Here is a 17062-nt window from a genome sequence, read left to right as displayed (position 1 = left end):
CCCACCCCGCGCCGGCCTTTCCCAGGCTCCGCCCCCACCTAGGGACCCGCCCCCCTCCCCTGACCTTGCCTCTCTGCCGCCTGACTCAGGTGTCTGCTAGGCTGAACCCGTGACGCCGGCACCGCGTCGGACCTCAGCTTTAGCCGGCACCTAGAACTAGTAACATTTGCTGCTTGACCGCGGTCAAACTTGTCAACTGCACCTCCCGACCCCGAGAAGTTGATAGTCTGAGCTTCAGGACTGACATGGGCTCCTCTCCCACCTTACAGTGGTGTGAGCATCTCCAGCGTTTGTGTCCATCCCTGTTCCCTGCCCTCCCGTGCTCTGGGCCATGCCTGAACCATACACCCAACCCACCACACCAAAACACGGGGTCTTGCTGAGGCTGAGGGAAAGGAAGAGGCACCCCCAAGTGCTGAGATTTGCAGCATCTTCCATGGCACCATCAATCTGGGTTCCCACTGCCAGGAATCGGTTCCTACTTTCCGTTGGAACTTCCATCACCCACAAGCCTTCTTCCATTCCTTTCTAGTGCTCTTACCCTGGAGGTCTCCGAGGTCTGGCTGAGTGTTAAAGCCTGCAAGCTGCACTTATGTGGCAAATAGACTAGCTGTTCACTGAAATCCTTGTGGGCCACACTTATCGACAGCTCAACTGCAACAAATAACATTTAAGGAGAATTCTATTGTTTATTGATTGTTCTTAAAAGTATAGTATATATATTTAGGGGAAAACCATAAATATATATCTCTTAAGTATCTTAAAGCTCTGTAACTCCTTTCCTCTCTGCTTTTTCTCAGGTTAGGACTGTCCAATATTTTAATTAGCTCTGGATTTTTTCCTCCAGACTTTGACATTATAATTAGTTTTATACAGTATAAGTTTTCTTATAATTACATGTTTACCACTTTCTCTTATTATTTATTGCATTTCATATTTGCTCGGGGATCATACTCCATTTTCTTGAGGTATATCCTTTAAAAGTTATTTTAGTTGAAGTTCATTAATAATAAATTCTGTTATTTTTTTAGTATGAAATATTTTAGTTCATTTCATTCTTGAATTTAACATTAAGCTGGGGGTAAAGTTTAGTGTGAGAATCTTCTCTCTTAAACCTTTGATGATATTATTCTACTGTATTCTAACTTTCACTGTTGTTGATAATTTTTTATCAATTTCTTATTATTTGGGGGTAAACTGTCTATACACTCTGGATGTTTTAAGATAGCTTTGATTTTAACATTCTGTAGTTTTATTATTATGTGGTTTACAATGGATTTCGTCTTATTTATATTGTGCAGTGTTTATTGTGCTTCCTGAAACTATAAATTGAAGTCTATCATCATTTCTGGGTAAAAAGAGAGATTTATTTATTTATTTATTCATTTTTAAAGATTTTATTTATTTGAGAGAGAGAGAGAGCATGAGCACTAGCACGAGCAGGGGAAGGGGCAGAGGGAGAGGCAGACTCCCCACTGAGCAAGTAGCCTGATGCAGGGCTAGATCCCAGGACCCTAAGAACATGACTGGAGCTGAAGGCAGACGCTTAACTGACTGAGTCACCCAGGTGCCCCAAGAAAGTATTTTTTAAAGTCCATCATTTCCTCACAGATTCTGATGTAATTTAATGTTTGGGTCCAAGAGCAAATGGTCAAGAAAGAATTCTTGAGATGTTTTTGGTGCAAAAAGGTGGTTTTTATTAAAGCACGGGACAAGACCCCTGGGCAGAAAAAGCTGCACATTATAAGTCTGAGGAATGACTGATTATATAGGGTTTCTTATTCTATGGAGCGGGAAGATGATGTTAGGGCTCCAGGAAATTGAATCTATAGGTTCCTGGAGGTCTGGCTATTATTAAGATTGTGTTTTTCTTGTAAATCATTAAGACAGTGATGAACTGATAGAATTTCATGTCCTACATGACTGTGATCTTTATCAGTTCACCATTTGTTTTTCCTTTCTTTGTTCTTGGGCAGTCATGAGTGCCTGAGGAATGTCACACATATCCCACTGCCACCTTGGGGGTGGGGGGATGTATGTAGAGTGTCAGTTTGCCTTTTGCCATTATCTTGCCTTTGTTATCTTATTTTCCCCCCTGAACAATTTTGACCCTTAAATCTTTAAGGTTGTTGAAAGTGGAAGGTCTCATCTTCTGTAGCTTCTTTCTGCTGAACAGGGGCAAAGAGATGTCCCTACCTATGGGTCAACATCAGTCAGGGCATGTATAGGGGAGTTATGAAAGGTGGAGGCAGCTGAGTCCAATGTGGACAGCAAAGAAGTATCTCTGTGGGTGGTAAGGCCATCTATCTATGTGAAGTTATTGTAGCGATGGAGTCTCGGCACCAGGCAGAGAAACTTTGAAAAAGGCAATATATTAAAATTAAAATGGCTATAAGGATGAGAAGTCCAACAAAGAGACCCTTAATAGTCAACCATAGTCGGGGCGCCTGGGTGGCTCAGTCGTTAAGTGTCTGCCTTCGGCTCAGGTCATGATCCCAGGGTCCTGGGATCGAGCCCTGCATTGGGCTCCCTGCTCTGCGGGAGGCCTGCTTCTCCCTCTCCCACTCCCCCTGCTTGTGTTCCCTCTCTCACTATGTCTCTCTCTGTCAAATAAATAAATAAAATCTTTAAAAAAAAAAAAAAGTCAACCATAGTCCTTCCCCAAACCAGGAACTTAACCAATTATTGAAAGAGAAGGAAGGATTTTGTAGAGCATATCTTGCTCTATGGGTATTCATATCTTTTAGTAGTCCTGTGACATTTTTGTGATCACCTGGGATGTATACAGAGCACTCTGTTTTACTAATGACACATGTACCTCCTTATGCCATGGTTAGGACATCTAAAGTCATTCTATTTTGCAGAACCACTTTGTGCATTTGTGTGACTTTAGTAATAAGTTAGGAGATGCTGTCTTGTGAATCATTGAGTGCCTTCATGGTGTACTTACTGAGGGCTTAGAGATGCCAAATTGTGCTTTCTAATCCTACAGATGGAACAACAATGGATACTAAATGGTCATACCATTGAAAAACAGATCATGTTCATCTCTGTTTTAAATTGGGAAGATTATGGGGCGCCTGGGTGGCTCAGTCATTAAGCGTCTGCCTTTGGCTCAGGTTAGGATCCCAGGGTCCTGGGATTGAGCCCCGCATTGGGCTCCCTGCTCTGCGGGAAGCCTGCTTCTCCCTCTCCCACTCCCCCTGCTTGTGTTCCCTCTCTCGCTATGTCTCTCTCTCTCTGTCAAATAAATAAAATCTTTAAAAAAAAAAAAAATTAGGAAGATTAGGGGTGCCTGGGTGACTCAGTCAGTTAAGTGCCTTCGGCTCTGATCATGATCCCAGGGTCCTGGATCAAGACCCCATCGGGCTCCTTGCTCAGCAGAGAGCTGCTTCTCCCTCTCCTTCTGTCTGCCACTCCCCCTGCTTGTGCTCTCTCTCTCTCTGTCAAATAAATAAATAAAATCTTAAAAAAAAAATAAATAAATTGGGAAGATTAGCTGGGGTAGTGATGGTTTTGATAATGTGCACATGAATCCAGGTAAAACCTAAGGTGTAATGGTCTATCCACCCTGGAGGAAGCCAGGGCCATAGGTTAGTTCCACGTAACCACTGGGTTCCATCTGGAGCTAGCCATCCAATTCCAGGTCTCCTTATCTAATCAGTAGCAAACCAGTCAGTAGTCTGGAGCACAATGATTTGAGAACATGTTTCCAATGATAGTCATCCTAAATGTCGGGTGTTATTTTGGGGTATAAAGTTTTTTCCCTCATGATTAATAACCCAGTCCTATGCATTTTTTAAATATCCCTGTTCCTGGGCTATGTGAATTTCTTGGTCTGAATAGACTGGAGTTAGGGACTTTATTGGAATCAAGACTGGTATGACTTAATATTTATTTTGAGCTGCCTGCTTGGCTGCACGGTCTGCCAAATTGTTTCCTTTAGATTCTAAGGTCATACCCTTTTGACGTCCTCGGAGGTGAATTCCGGCTACCTCCTTAGGTAGGTGTACAGCTTCAAGAAGCGTAATTATTTCAGGCCCATATTTGATTGCAGAGTTATGGCTTGATAATAATCCCCCTTCCTTCCAAATTGCCCCATGGGCATGTAGCACCAGGAAGCATATTTGGAATCAGTATAAATATTAATTTTGGGAACTTTTGCCAACTGAAGAGCACAGGTAAGTGCTATTGATTCAGCGTTTTTAGCAGAAGTGTTTATTGTAGGGGTTTTGCCTCAATGGTCTTAGTTAAACTAACCATAGCATATTCAGCTTTTCTTTCTCCCTGTTCATGAAGCTACTGGCATCTGCACCTGTGGATTGTAAACCAGGTGTCATCTACATTTTCAGTAGGGGAATCTTTCAAATCTGGGCTGCTGGAAGAAACAAGATTAATAATCTCTGAGCAGTCATGTTCTAGTCATAAAAGTATGATGGTCAGGTACAGGCATAAGGATAGCTGGGTTAAAGTTTGACGGGTTTTGAATATTATTTTAGGTGTGTCTAAAAGCGTAGCCTGGTATTTAGTAAGTCAGCCTCCCATTATCCATTGGTGGCCTTTGGTCTCTAGGACACTTAGACCTGATGTGGAGTCATCAATGTCAAGGATTGCCTCCTAGTAAGTGTTGAAGCTGCTTCTACCAGGAGAGCTGTTGCAGCCACTTCTCAAACACAAGCTTGCCGCTCCCATGCTACATTGCCAAGTGACTATGAAAAATAGCCCACCGGTCTTGTTTCACTTCCTAATTTCTGGATAAGAGCTCCCTCCCAGAGCTTGTCCGTTTTTCTGTTACATATAAAATGAAAGGTTTTTCTAAATTTGGTAAAGCCAAAGCTGGGGCTGACGAAAGCTTAGCTCTTAATGTTTGAAAGGCTATCTGCTGGGCTTTCGTCCAGAGTAAAGTTTCTTCATCAGGGTCTTTAACTGAATCATACAATAGTCTGGCTAAGAGCCCAAATCCAGGAATCCAAGGCAGCAAAAACCTGCATGCTTAGGAAAGTACAGAGTTGTTTTTTCATAACTGGGGGTCCAAGATCTAATATAGCCTTTTTTTTGTCAGTAGACAGGGTGCAATGACCTGGTGTTAATTCATATTCCAAATATTGTACTTTCTATTTAGACATTTGTGCCTTCTTAGGGGAGAAGTGACACCCTCTGTCTGCCAAGAAATTAAGTAAAGTTACAGAATTACTATCAGATGTTTCTTTTGTGGGACTACAGATTAAAATATCATCCACATATTGAACTATAGTCCCTTGAGAAAGGGAGATAGCATGGAGGTCTTTACTAAGTGCATCCCCGAATAGGTGAGGACTATTTCTAAATCTCTGCAGCAAGACTGTCCAAGTTAATTGAGGAGCCTGTGAGCTTAAAAGTGAGGTCCATTCAAAAGCAAGTAGTAGCTGTGTTTCTTCACTTAGAGGAATGCAAAAGAAGGTGCCTTTTTTTTTTTTTTTAAGATTTTATTTATTTATTTGGCAGAGAGAGAGAGAGCACAAGCAGGGGGAGTGGTAGAGGGAGAAGCAGGCTTCCCACAGAGCAGAGAGCCGATGTGGGGCTCAATCCCAGGACCCTGGGATCATGACCTGAGCTGAAGGCAAGATGCTTAACCAACTGAGCCACCCAGGCACCCCAAGAAGGTGTCTTTTAAATCAAGTACTGTAAATCAGTTGGCATCACCAGGGCCCTGGGTGAGGTTGTATATGGATTTGGCACTACTGGATGAGTAGGCACGACTGCTTCATTTATAGCCCTTATATCTTGTACCATTTGATAGTCCCCATTTGACTTTTTTGCTGGTAAGATTGGAGTGTTATAAGGAGATTGACAAGGTTTTAAATGACCATGTTTGAGAAACTTATCAATAAGTGATTATAACCCAGCTTTTGCCTCAGGTTTTAAGGGGTATTGTTTTTATGAGGTATAGTGGTTGAGTCCTTTGAGGTCATTTTAACTGGTTGGGCTTTAAGAGCCCATCCTGGGACATCGAAATCCCAGACCTGTGGATTTACTTCCTTCCGGATATTAGAAAGGATACTGAGATAAGTTTTTAATTCTCTGGGTGTTAAAGAGAACACGTCATCCATCCTCTTCTTTAGTAAGAGCAAACCTGCTCCTTAGTTTATACATCAAGTCTCGTCCAAGTAATGGAGTGGGACAAGATGGAAAGACTAGAAAAACATGAGTGGCCAATTGACTTCTATATTTACAAGTTAAAGGCATTGTCTGGTGGCACATTTTAGTTTACCATTCTATGCCAACAATTGTATGGTTAGAAAGACAAGTAGGGGGGTGCCTGGGTGGCTCAGTCGGTTAAGCGGCTGCCTTCGGCTCAGGTCATGATCCCAGGGTCCTGGGATCGAGCCCCACATCGGGCTCCCTGCTCAGCAGAGAGCCTGCTTCTCCCTTTCCCTCTGCCTGCCGCTCTGCCTACTTGTGCTATCTCTCTGTCAAATAAATAAATTAAAAAAAAATCTTAAAAAAAAAAAAAGAAAGACAAGTAGGGCCAGAGTGCTGAATAAGAACGGATTAAGTGGCTCCTGTATCAATAAGAAAATTTATAAACTTACCTCCCACATCCAGGATAACCCAGGGCTCAGTCATCTTGATGTCAAAGGGAGCCAGACCAGCCTGAGGGCCCCATCCTCTGGTGCCTGCTCTCGGGTGGGGAAGTGAGTTCCTGTCTTCCTCTTTCTCTGGAGTTGAGGACAGTCTCTCTTCCAATGTCCTTTTTCCTTACAGACAGGACATGACCCTGGTGGAAAGCATTTGTTCGGACATTCTTTACTCCAGTGTCTGATTTGGCCACACTCATGGCATGGGATCTTACCTGGTCCTTTGTCTGATACTGGCATTTTCTTTGGCCCCTGGTTGGTATGGTGTTGTGGGGAATCTGCAATAGCAGCAGCCCATATTTGAGCCTGTATTTTATCCTGCAATTCAGCTCTCCAGTCCTTTTCCTGCTGTAAGGCCATAACTCTATTATTAAAGATTCCAGTAGCTACCTCTAGTAGGCACTGGGTTGGGGGTTCGAGGACCTAAAGTCATGTTAGTCATTTTTTGGCAAATGTCAGGTGCGAGCTTATGAAATGCATGTTTAGTATAGTTGTTCCCTCAGATGGGATTGGATCCAGATTTGTATATTTACGGATGGCTTCTATCAAATGACCCTGAAATAGAGCTGGATTCTTGTCAGCTCCTTGAGTAACTTCCTGAATTTTATCAAAGTTTACAGGTTTAGAGAATCTTTTTTCATTCCTTCTATTAAACAGGTGATTATGGTCTCATCTTTCCTTTTCCTGTCTCTTTTTGATAATTCCTGTGAGGTTCAGTATTGGGAACAGCAGTGCCCCCCTACCAGAAAAGGATCTCTACCTCTGGCTGCCAGATCATCAGCAAATTCTTGAGGCCCTGCCCAGATACAGTTCTTTTCCTCAGGGGTGCAACAATGAGTTAATATGATGTATAGATCTTGCCAGGTCAAATCAAACATAATAGATAATTGTTGAAAGCTCTCCATAAATTGAGAAGGGTTTTCGGAATATCATTCTAATTGTTGTCTTACCTGAGTCAGGTCTGCCATGGAGAATGGGACATGGACATAATTGTGCCCATTTTTCCATTAGCAACCTCCCTAAGAGGATGCAGTCAAGATTTAGTTGGAGCTGCCAGATGATAGGGGCTTCTGCTCCTGGTATGTCCAGCTTGGCTGGGAGCAGAGGGGTCTTGTGGTTTATAAGAACAAAGGATAGCAACAGAGCTGGTGTCCTCTTTGTTTAGACTGGCTGGTGTTTCCTCCAGTAGCCCAGGTATATTAGGAGGAATGGGCCTATTTACACAATCATCATCCAATATGTTAAGAGGGGGTTTATTAACCTGGTTGGTAGTAAACACATTCTGCAAGAGGCCCTTAGGTCAGGGTCCTGATTCAGGGACATGAAGACCTGGACATAGGGTACCTCAGTCCATTTGCCCTGGTTTTTTACAGAAAAGATCTGACTGATAGCCATTAATGGGCCATTTTTCCTTGTCTCTTAAGGAGTACTGAGGCCATGCAGTGTTACAGAAGATCAGCTTTTTCTTTCTTAAATCTTGCAATCTGAATTGATTCCAGGGGGTTAAAAGGCATCCCAAGGGAGAATTCTTGGGAACTAAAGAAGATCCCATGTTCCTAGAAAAGTAGAGAAAGTCCATTACCAAAAAAAAAAAAATCCACCCTGACTCCTAGGTGGCATCCCATGCAGGATATGTCAGAGATTCCTGGTGTCAAAGAGACTGGAGACGTCCCTCAAACAAAATTGCTCTGATCACCGCCCCTGCCTTGTGGGAGGGATGTGGGTGTCCCCCATTGCATCTTAGGCTACAAATGGTGCCAGTGAATGGACCAAAATGCCATGCTGTGCCAGGAAGAACCTGCCATTTTTAACCCAGGGAAAACACACAAAAAAAGTTTTACAAGTTACCTAATTTTGTAATTTAAGTAGTTAGTAGGGGACGTTGATGAAAAACAGTAAAGACAGAAATCTACCATGATCTAAGCAACATTTCAACACATGTAGTCCTTACAGCTGACTTCCCTAGGAAACGTCGCTGGTTGGGTTTTAATTCACTTGGGTGCTGGTTTCAGCTGGCTCCAGGCAGAGGTGAAAGATGGTTAGACCAGAGATATGAAGGGGACCACATTAGACCAATGAGGAGGAAACCTCACATGGGAGCCTTAAGATTGGCACCTGTCCTAGTGACTTAAGTGGTTGTCCTCTGCCCAAGAAAAGACAACTTTGTATAAGGACAGAAATGATGAGAGGGCATCAAGTTTCTGGGTCTTATTACCATTCCAGCCTTGGTACTAACTTCCAGCCAAAAGGCAGGCTTTTTTCCTCCCTATAGAGTAGCCATGGGCTAGAGGATTGCAGCCTGAGCAATCAACATGAAAGTGTTCCAATAAGACTGTACTCCCTGAAAAGCCCTGAAATGAAAGTAAGGGAAGAGAAGAGGAAGTACTCACCAAATTTGCCCCTAGGCTCAAAGTCCAGATGAGAAGACTTGAGCCCCAGAATGAGCACCAAAATAATGAAGTTTTGATGTTTGGGTCCAAGAGCGAATGGTCAAGAAAGAAGTCTTGAGATGTTTTTGGTGCAAAAAGGTGGTTTTATTAAAGCACGGGACAAGACCCCTGGGCAGAAAAATCTGTATTATAAGTCTGAGAAATGACTAATTATATAGGGTTTCTTATCCTATGGAGCGGAGAAGATGATGTTAGGACTCCAGGAAATTGAATCTATAGGTTTCTGGAGGTCTGGCTATTATTAAGATGGTGTTTTTCTTGTAAATCATTAAGACAGTGACAAACTGATAAGAGTTTCATGTTCCACATGACTGTGATCTTTATCAGTTCACCATTTGTTTTTCCTTTTTTTGTTCTTGGGCAGTCATGAGTGCCTGGGGAATGCCACATGTGTCGCACTGCCATCTTGCGGGCAGAGGGTATGTGAAGTGTCAGTTTGCCTTTTGCCCTCAGCTTGCCTTTTATTATCTCATCAATTTGAGATGCTGCCTTTGTCATATATTACCTTTATGAATGAAATTGAGTCTATTTCTGGATTTTTAAATTCTGTTTTATTGATCTTTCTGCATATTAATGGACCATTACCAAAAGGTTTTAAATATAAAAGCTGTATAAGGTTAACTCCAAGCCTCTCCATTGCTCTTTTTTCCCCCCCAGTGGTTTTCTGGTTAATTTTGCTCCTCTGTTCCTAAAGTTTTACAATCAACTTATGTGGTTTCAGAAAAAAAAAAAGACATATTTTTATTGGAATTGATCTGCATTTATAAATTAGGGAGAACTGACATATCTATGAGGTTGTATCTTCCTATCCAGCAACTTGATGTGTTTCCATTTTTTCACATTCGAATTTGTGATTTCTTAGTTATTTCAGCTTTCCTTCTTTGGATAGCACGTATTATATTTATGCCTTAGTATTTTATATACTGTAATATATGGGGACTTCTTTTCCATTATGTCTTCTGTTTCTTGTTTGCATGGATGAAGGTTTTTGGGTTTTACATGTTAATTTGATGCCTTTTTTGGGTACCTTACTAAATTATCTTGTTTGTACTACTTTTCTCATTAACTCATTGGGGTTTTCCAGATATGCAATTTGTTCTCTGTAAATATTCCTGGTTAATGCCTCCAACTCTATATTATATAATAGAAGACATAATGACATTATTTTGTTCATTACTTTAGCAGAAAAGCTAGTAAGGAGCTAACTTTTGAGCTATGGTACATATATATGTCTCTACCATAGCTCTCTCTCTCTCTCTATATATATATATATTTATTTATCATGTTAAGGATATATATATCAATTTCTAGTTTCCCGAGTGCTTTGACTTAAAAAAACACACAAATAGATGTTGAATCCTATCAAATGCCTTTTCTACATCTGTGGGAATGCTTACATATTAATGGATTTTCTAATATTGCTTTTTTTTTCATTCTTGAAATAAACTCCACTGGATCACAATGTATCTTTTAAATTTGCTGTTAGATTCTATATTAAGTTTTTTGCATTGACATTCTTAAGTGAAAATGGTCTGTGGTTTCCTTTTATTGGAATAAAAATCTTTGGAACTTATTCCAAATAAATTTGAAGTTTATTGGAATAAAAACCTGGCAATTCTTATCAGGTTTGGGATTAATATTATATGTGCTTCCTAAAATAAAATGCTCTAAGATAATTTAACTAACAATGGAATTATCTGATCCTTAAAGATTATGTAGAATTTCTTTGTGAAACCATTTGTCTTCTTTGTATATTCTTTGTGATTCTTTGTGTATTTCTTTTTGCGGAATAACCTATAGCCTTTTCATTTCTTTTACATTAACTAGTTTTTTAGACTCTCTATTAGGATCAGTTTTGGTAAGGTGTGTTTGCCTAAAAACATACCTATTGAATCCTCTATGTTTGTACATTTATTTGCATAGAGTTATACAAAGTATTTTCTTCTTAAAAACTGTTTTGTTTTTATGCTATTTCCTCCTTATCATTTCTATTTTTGTATACTTGTTCTCTCTCCCTTTTTAAAGATTTTATTTATTTAGTTATTTAAGAGAGAGAGAGCGAGAATGAGTGAGGGGGAGGAACACAGAGAGAGGGAGAAGCAGACTCCCGGCTGAGCATGGAGCCTGTTGTGGGGCTCAATCCCAGGACCCTGATAACATGAAGTGAGTGGAAGCTAGCCGCTTAACCCTGAGTCACTCAGGAACCCCTGTGCTCTCTCCCTTTCAAAGCTCAAATTAGCTAATGGTTTCTGTATTTGTGTTTTTCAAATAACCAACTTTTGGATTTATTAGTTCTACTCTTTTCTGTTTTCCAAATTATTATTTATAAGTGTATCTTTATTAATTCCTTTCTTCTTTCTTTTGACTTACTAATTTTTTTCTAGGTTTCCATTTGGATGTTAATTTATATTTATGTTTTCATTTTAATTGTACCAGGTATTTCCAGCTTTAAGTTTTCCTGTGATATGTGCTTTAGCAGTATCACAGAGATTCTGTGTTGTTGTTTTATTATCTTCAAGAAATTCTACTATTTTATTTTTTGTTTTCTCTTTATCCCAGTAGTTGTTTAACAGAGTGTTTTTAACTTACCAGGAAAAAGAAAATTAAAACATTTTAAGTAAGTCTGTCATTAATTTCTAAAAGTTTTATTACATTATGACCAGAGAATGTTATTTGTATATTTCTATTCTTTGGAATTTCTTGAGATTTCCTTGGTGGCCTGATATTTGCTCAATTTTCATGAATGTTCCATATTCACTTGCAAAAAAAGGTATAGTCTCTTTTTATAGGTACAGAATTCAGTATAGTTTTATAGGACCTATTAGTTCCTCTTTCCCACTTAACAGTGAACAGAAAACCAAAATTGTAAGACACTGGAGGACAACCTTTAACATGGAAGACAGAGACCCAAACAAATAGACCTGAAAGGAATCAGAAACTCTGCAGGAAGAAGAAAACTCCCCTCCATACAATCCCCTCCCCAAAAAACTATCAGTAATATGTGCAGAGAAGAAAGAATATTGCATCCATGAAACAAGAATAGGTGTTATTAAAAAGAAATGTTCTGAAAACACAAAAGAGCCCTTGAAAATGAAAAAGATACAGCAACAATGAAAACTCTACAGAGGGGATTGAAAATAACATTGAAAAATATCTCCCAGAAACTGATAACAAACAGAAAAAGAGATTGAGAATACAGGATAAAATGATCTAGTTAGGTCTCCTGAAAGTTGGCCAAAGTCCTCAGATACTAAGAAGAAGCCCCTCACTGCAGATGAATCACTGTGGGATAAGGGCTTAGTAGGCTCTCCCATGAGGCTGGGCAGGCAGGGCAAGTGCCGACCTGTATATTCCTTTCTCCTCTGTGCAGCCTGACCTGGCTATTTCTTCTCTCGTCTGATATCCTTCCTGGGCACTTCAACAAAACCCCCTCTGGTTCTCTGCCTCTGTTCACACTAAATCTGACCCTTTCCAGTCTACACACCACAGATGGGACCACTCACAGATGGCCCAGGCACTGGACCCCAGGACCCAAAGGCCTTCCTGTCTTCTACCCTCAGCCATTTCTTAGGATGCTGGCTCCAAATCCATCTATTATCACTCCTAAAAAAAACCCCTCATTTTGCTTCTTTTCTGTCGTAATGTGGCTTAAAATCCTTTTCAGGCAAAGCTTCTCAAAAAGGAGTTCTGTTAGCAATGCAAAAGTGTCTGCTAAGTTAAGGAGAGCCTACCAATCCTTAGAAACACAATGGCCACTCTGCTCCTGCAGGGGTGAGAGGAAATGTCTTAATTCTTTCTAGATGAGTCACTGTTCCTGACGATGGGCACAAGGCCACTTGCTAAAGCAGCAAAGACACTAAGACAGGTTTAAGTTTTATACCCTGGAATAAAACACAGAATTCCATATGACTCTTCAAACAAAAGCAGTGACTATATGTGGACTGATATGGAAAACCACCAGGAAGTAAGTTCAAGTGAAAAACCAAGTTTCCCTGTGTTAATGGAAATGCCTGGCCCTGAATCCTGTCTGCCACTTGACACTTTGCTCTGTGAGGCTTTTCTCTGTCCTTCAGTGTTCATATCTGTAAATGGGGATTAAATGAGGTGGTAATAAAAATAAAATGAGTTGATATAGGTAAGCCCATAGAATGATGCCTGGCCCATAGGAAGGGCAAAATAACTAGATATTATTATAAAATGCTCCAATGTTTGTAAAAAAAAAAATAATAATGAAGATGTAATAGGGTTGTAAATTTATTTAAATTATTATTCAGACATGCAGATGTATTAGTTTGCTATGACTACCATAACAAAGTACCACAGACTGGGGGGCTTATACAACAGAAATGTGTTTTCTCACAGTTCTGGGGGCTGGAAGTCCAAGATCGAGGTGTCAGCAGGTTTGGTTTCTTCTGAGGCCTCTCTCCTTGGCCTGTATGTGGTCATCTTCTCTCTGTGTCCTTTACATGGTCTTCTTCTGTGTCTGTGTCCTAATTTCCTCTTTTTTATAAGCATACACATTGTATTTAATTAGGGCCCACCCCAATGATTTCATGTTAACTTCATCACCACTTGAAATACGCTCTCTCCAAATACAGTCCACATTCTGAGGTACTGAGGGTTAGGACTTCAACATATGAATTTTAAGGGGACACCGTTCAGCCAGTAACAGCAGAGAAATTTAAATTCCTTTGTTTGACTATAACTAAGCTGCCTTTTTTTCCTGAGTCCTTACCTGATGTTTTTTTGGGGGAAAAATTACTAAAATATCTACCTGTTTAAAACTTGGACATAGTTAATCTTTTAAACAATACGCTTGAAGAAGTCTGATCATTTCTGGATGAAAGGGTCTAATATCTCCACGGCTTTCTCCGTTCCCTGCCTCTCTCTCTAAGAAGGTATCTTCGAAGGTATGGGGGTAGGGGGAGGGCTATAGCTTTCAAGGCTGCACGGTGGTAGGGAAGAGTTTTGTTCCTCAAACATGATATCTCCTGCCTCCTCTGCCCCCTGTCTATTCTTCCAGACAGATGATTGCAGGGGAAGTAACAGGTGATATAGTTCTCTTGACTTACACAGGGCTCCCTAGTTCTCCCTGGATGACATAGCCTCACTTTAGCTCCTGCAAACACAAAAGACCCTCTGAAGTGTGTCTGTGATCCTGGGTAGGTGGTTAAACAATGGGCCAGGGAGGAAAATGATGATGGGTAGTTCCAAGGCTCATGTCACTGAGGACATTGTAAAGAGGACTTCTAATAGAAGGGGCAAGGATTCTAAATTAACATGCAGGGTACTTAGCAAATATGAGTTACATGATGAGCCAGCATGCACCTCAGTCTGGTATAGTTGATGGAGCCACTTCTCCAAGCAGCTTTTCTAAGCAATATGGACACTCTAAGTCAGTTGACAGCAGCTGAGCACTTCCAAATGACCCATCCGATTTAGAGCTGAGCAGAGTGCAGGTGGCCAGGCATCAGCAACCCAGAAAGGCTTCTCTCAGAAACTATGCAAGTTGCCCTGGATCTTTAAGCTGGGTAAATATGCCCACGCATCACCAGCCAACAGTGGTGCCAGTGATAGGAAGAAACCATCTGCTTAGTGACCCATGGGCTGCCTTTCTCACTTCATCCCAACTGGCTCCTATGTCAAATCTGCTTCCAGTTTCCTTGGTTTTTGGGATCAGTTATGGAGAGGATATCCATCCCAGACCACTGACCAGTAGCCGGTTCTTCTAACAGATGTAAGAAGATGTGTGCTGTTGAGAAGCAAGTGATCCGCTCATGACAGAGAGGCAAGAAGTCTGTTTCCGACTCTGTGGGTCAGGCAGGTGTTAGGCTGAGGGTCTATGAATACGTAGGTGTCCAGGGTGTCACCTCAGTAAAAACGGGCATATTGGAATCCAACCTCCCAAAAGAACAATTTCAAACTGCTCTGCAACCCTCTGCCCTGCCTCATACGCACACTATACTCCAGCCGCTCGGCTCACCCACTGACTAGGACTGAGGTTTCAAGCTGGATTTACTATGTAGGTGGGAAAGGCAGGGGCTGAGAACAGCTGATAGCTTTTAAAACCAACATCTACAGATTAACCATTGCCATTACTAGCAGCAGAAATTTAAAAATGAACATTAAAATCTATTTCTTGAGAATTCTGAGAGGATGGTAGTTCATTAGGATAAAGTCGAGATGAAAAAAAGAAAAATGTCAGCAAAATTCATCCTGACAGAGGTTACAACTAGACCAAAACATATTCCTCCCTCATGGAAAAGTCAGGGTGTACGTAGTTCCAATTTGGTAGGTGGGTGTGGCTCCATCAAGTCTCTGAAAGTCCCTCTTCCATCCCTAGGGTGTGGCCCTCATCTTCAAGATCTAAGTCAGCAACTGTGTTCTAGACAGCAGGGCAGAGAAAGGAAGGAAGACAGGGCAAAAGGCGTAGTCCAGCAGTCTCTTAAGGTGGATTCCTGAAGGTGGCCACAGGACACTTCCTCTTACATTTCTTCAGCCAAACTTTAGTTCATGATCGCAACTAGTTATGGGGAGGCTGGCAAATGTGTTCTTTCTTCTCTGCAGTTCTGTGCTCAGATACAAAATCTACAACTACTGAAGAAAAGAAGAGTGTGTATTAGGGACAGTCTCCGACCACAGATGACTTCAATGCAGTGTTTGGTCCCTTCTCCCTTCATTTCACTCCTTTGCATTATCTTGAGTACCAGGGCATGAAGCCAGGGGAGGCGGGAGACTCTCTTTCCCCCTGAGCCATGGAAATCACTGGGGGAAGGAACAGGAAGGGAAAGCAAGCAGAAAGATTGAGTACTTTTCCATCCTTCCCATCAAGTTGCTCTCCAATGGAAACATTATGCAAGAAGCAGACACCAGGCAAGTTTTAGAGCATATAAGAGGAAAGATTAGAGAAGAAAAAACCATAAACTAGGTTGAGAACAAGGACCATGCCTTCCTATACAATTATAGTCTTGGTGCCTAGAATACAACCCGTAATGTAGTAAGCACTCAAAACTATTAGCTGAATTGGGGAGGAAAAGGCTAACTTTTTAGGGACTGATAATGCAATAACCTGCATGATCAAGGGGTAAGGAAATTGAGATATCTTACAGCCCTGGGCCCTGAGAAAGATGCTGACTGTTCCTTGTGGAAAGTGACCCCTTGTTTATCTTACACGATAAACACTCTGATAAAGCAGAAAGGATTGCTGATTTGATATTGCTGAGCCTTGCCCTCGCTGTATAAATGCTATTTGTCTGCTATGGCTGGGGAGGTTTTGTGACTCTGGGCTCCTTGCCAGATGTCAGCATGTCATTGTTGAAGGTCCACAGACTCCCTTCCAGAAACAGCCATTTCCCTTTTCAGCTCAGCTGTTCTGGGAGAAATTAAAGTGCTGTGGTTAGAACTGCTTCATTCCTGTCCACCACTGGCAGGAAAGCAGGGAGAATTTCAGGGAAGGTGCCAGCTGCTGAGTGGAGGATGTAAGGGGGTGGGGGATATTTGGGGGATGGGAGGACTCAGGGGGTACCTCTTACTGGAAGATGCAATATGGGGAACAGAGGGCAGGTTGGGGGGGTCCTCAGAATGACCTAAGACACTTTTCCAAAAGTCAAAGAAATGTAATGGCATTAACAGGAATGAGCAGCTCTCTATGTACTGAAATGGAGCTCTCTCCAAGTCATGATGGAAAGAGGGAAAAGCCAGGTACAGAGTAGTATGTATAGTATGCTACAATTTGCATAGGGAAAAATAAATATATGTATATCCATAAATATTTTTAAATTCAAAGGCCATCTCTTAGAAGATACTCAAGAAAATGTTAACTATGGTTAACATCCCTAAAGGGGATTCTGTTACTAAGAGATGTGGAATGAAAGACCTTATTTCACTCTATACCCTTGTGTAGTCTTTTCTTTCTTTTTCTTTCTTTGTTTCTTTGTTTCTTTGTTTCTTTCTCTCTCTCTTTCTTTCCTTTCTTTCTTTCTTTCTTTCTTTTTT

The 17062-nt window shown here is 41.2% G+C and overlaps 1 protein-coding gene across 1 annotated transcript in view; it reads right to left on the bottom strand.

Annotated features, from left to right (window-relative positions):
- The window catches only part of LOC116644212, a 49422-nt gene extending 42445 nt beyond the window's left edge, over positions 1-6977 (bottom strand). Inside the window, exons 1-2 of the mRNA XM_032423565.1 lie at positions 6833-6977; positions 542-654 (exon numbers count right to left, since the gene is read on the bottom strand). Of these exons, the coding sequence (XP_032279456.1) occupies positions 542-654; positions 6833-6977 (258 nt within the window). The remainder of the gene's footprint in view (positions 1-541; positions 655-6832) is intronic.
- Positions 6978-17062: the final 10085 nt, after the last annotated feature.

The sequence above is a fragment of the Phoca vitulina genome, unplaced genomic scaffold (genome assembly GCF_004348235.1).
Source record: "Phoca vitulina isolate PV1807 unplaced genomic scaffold, GSC_HSeal_1.0 scaffold29, whole genome shotgun sequence".
Classification (NCBI taxonomy): domain Eukaryota; kingdom Metazoa; phylum Chordata; class Mammalia; order Carnivora; family Phocidae; genus Phoca; species Phoca vitulina.
Note: the sequence above shows the minus strand (reverse complement) of the source record. Positions and strands in the feature narration are given on the sequence as shown.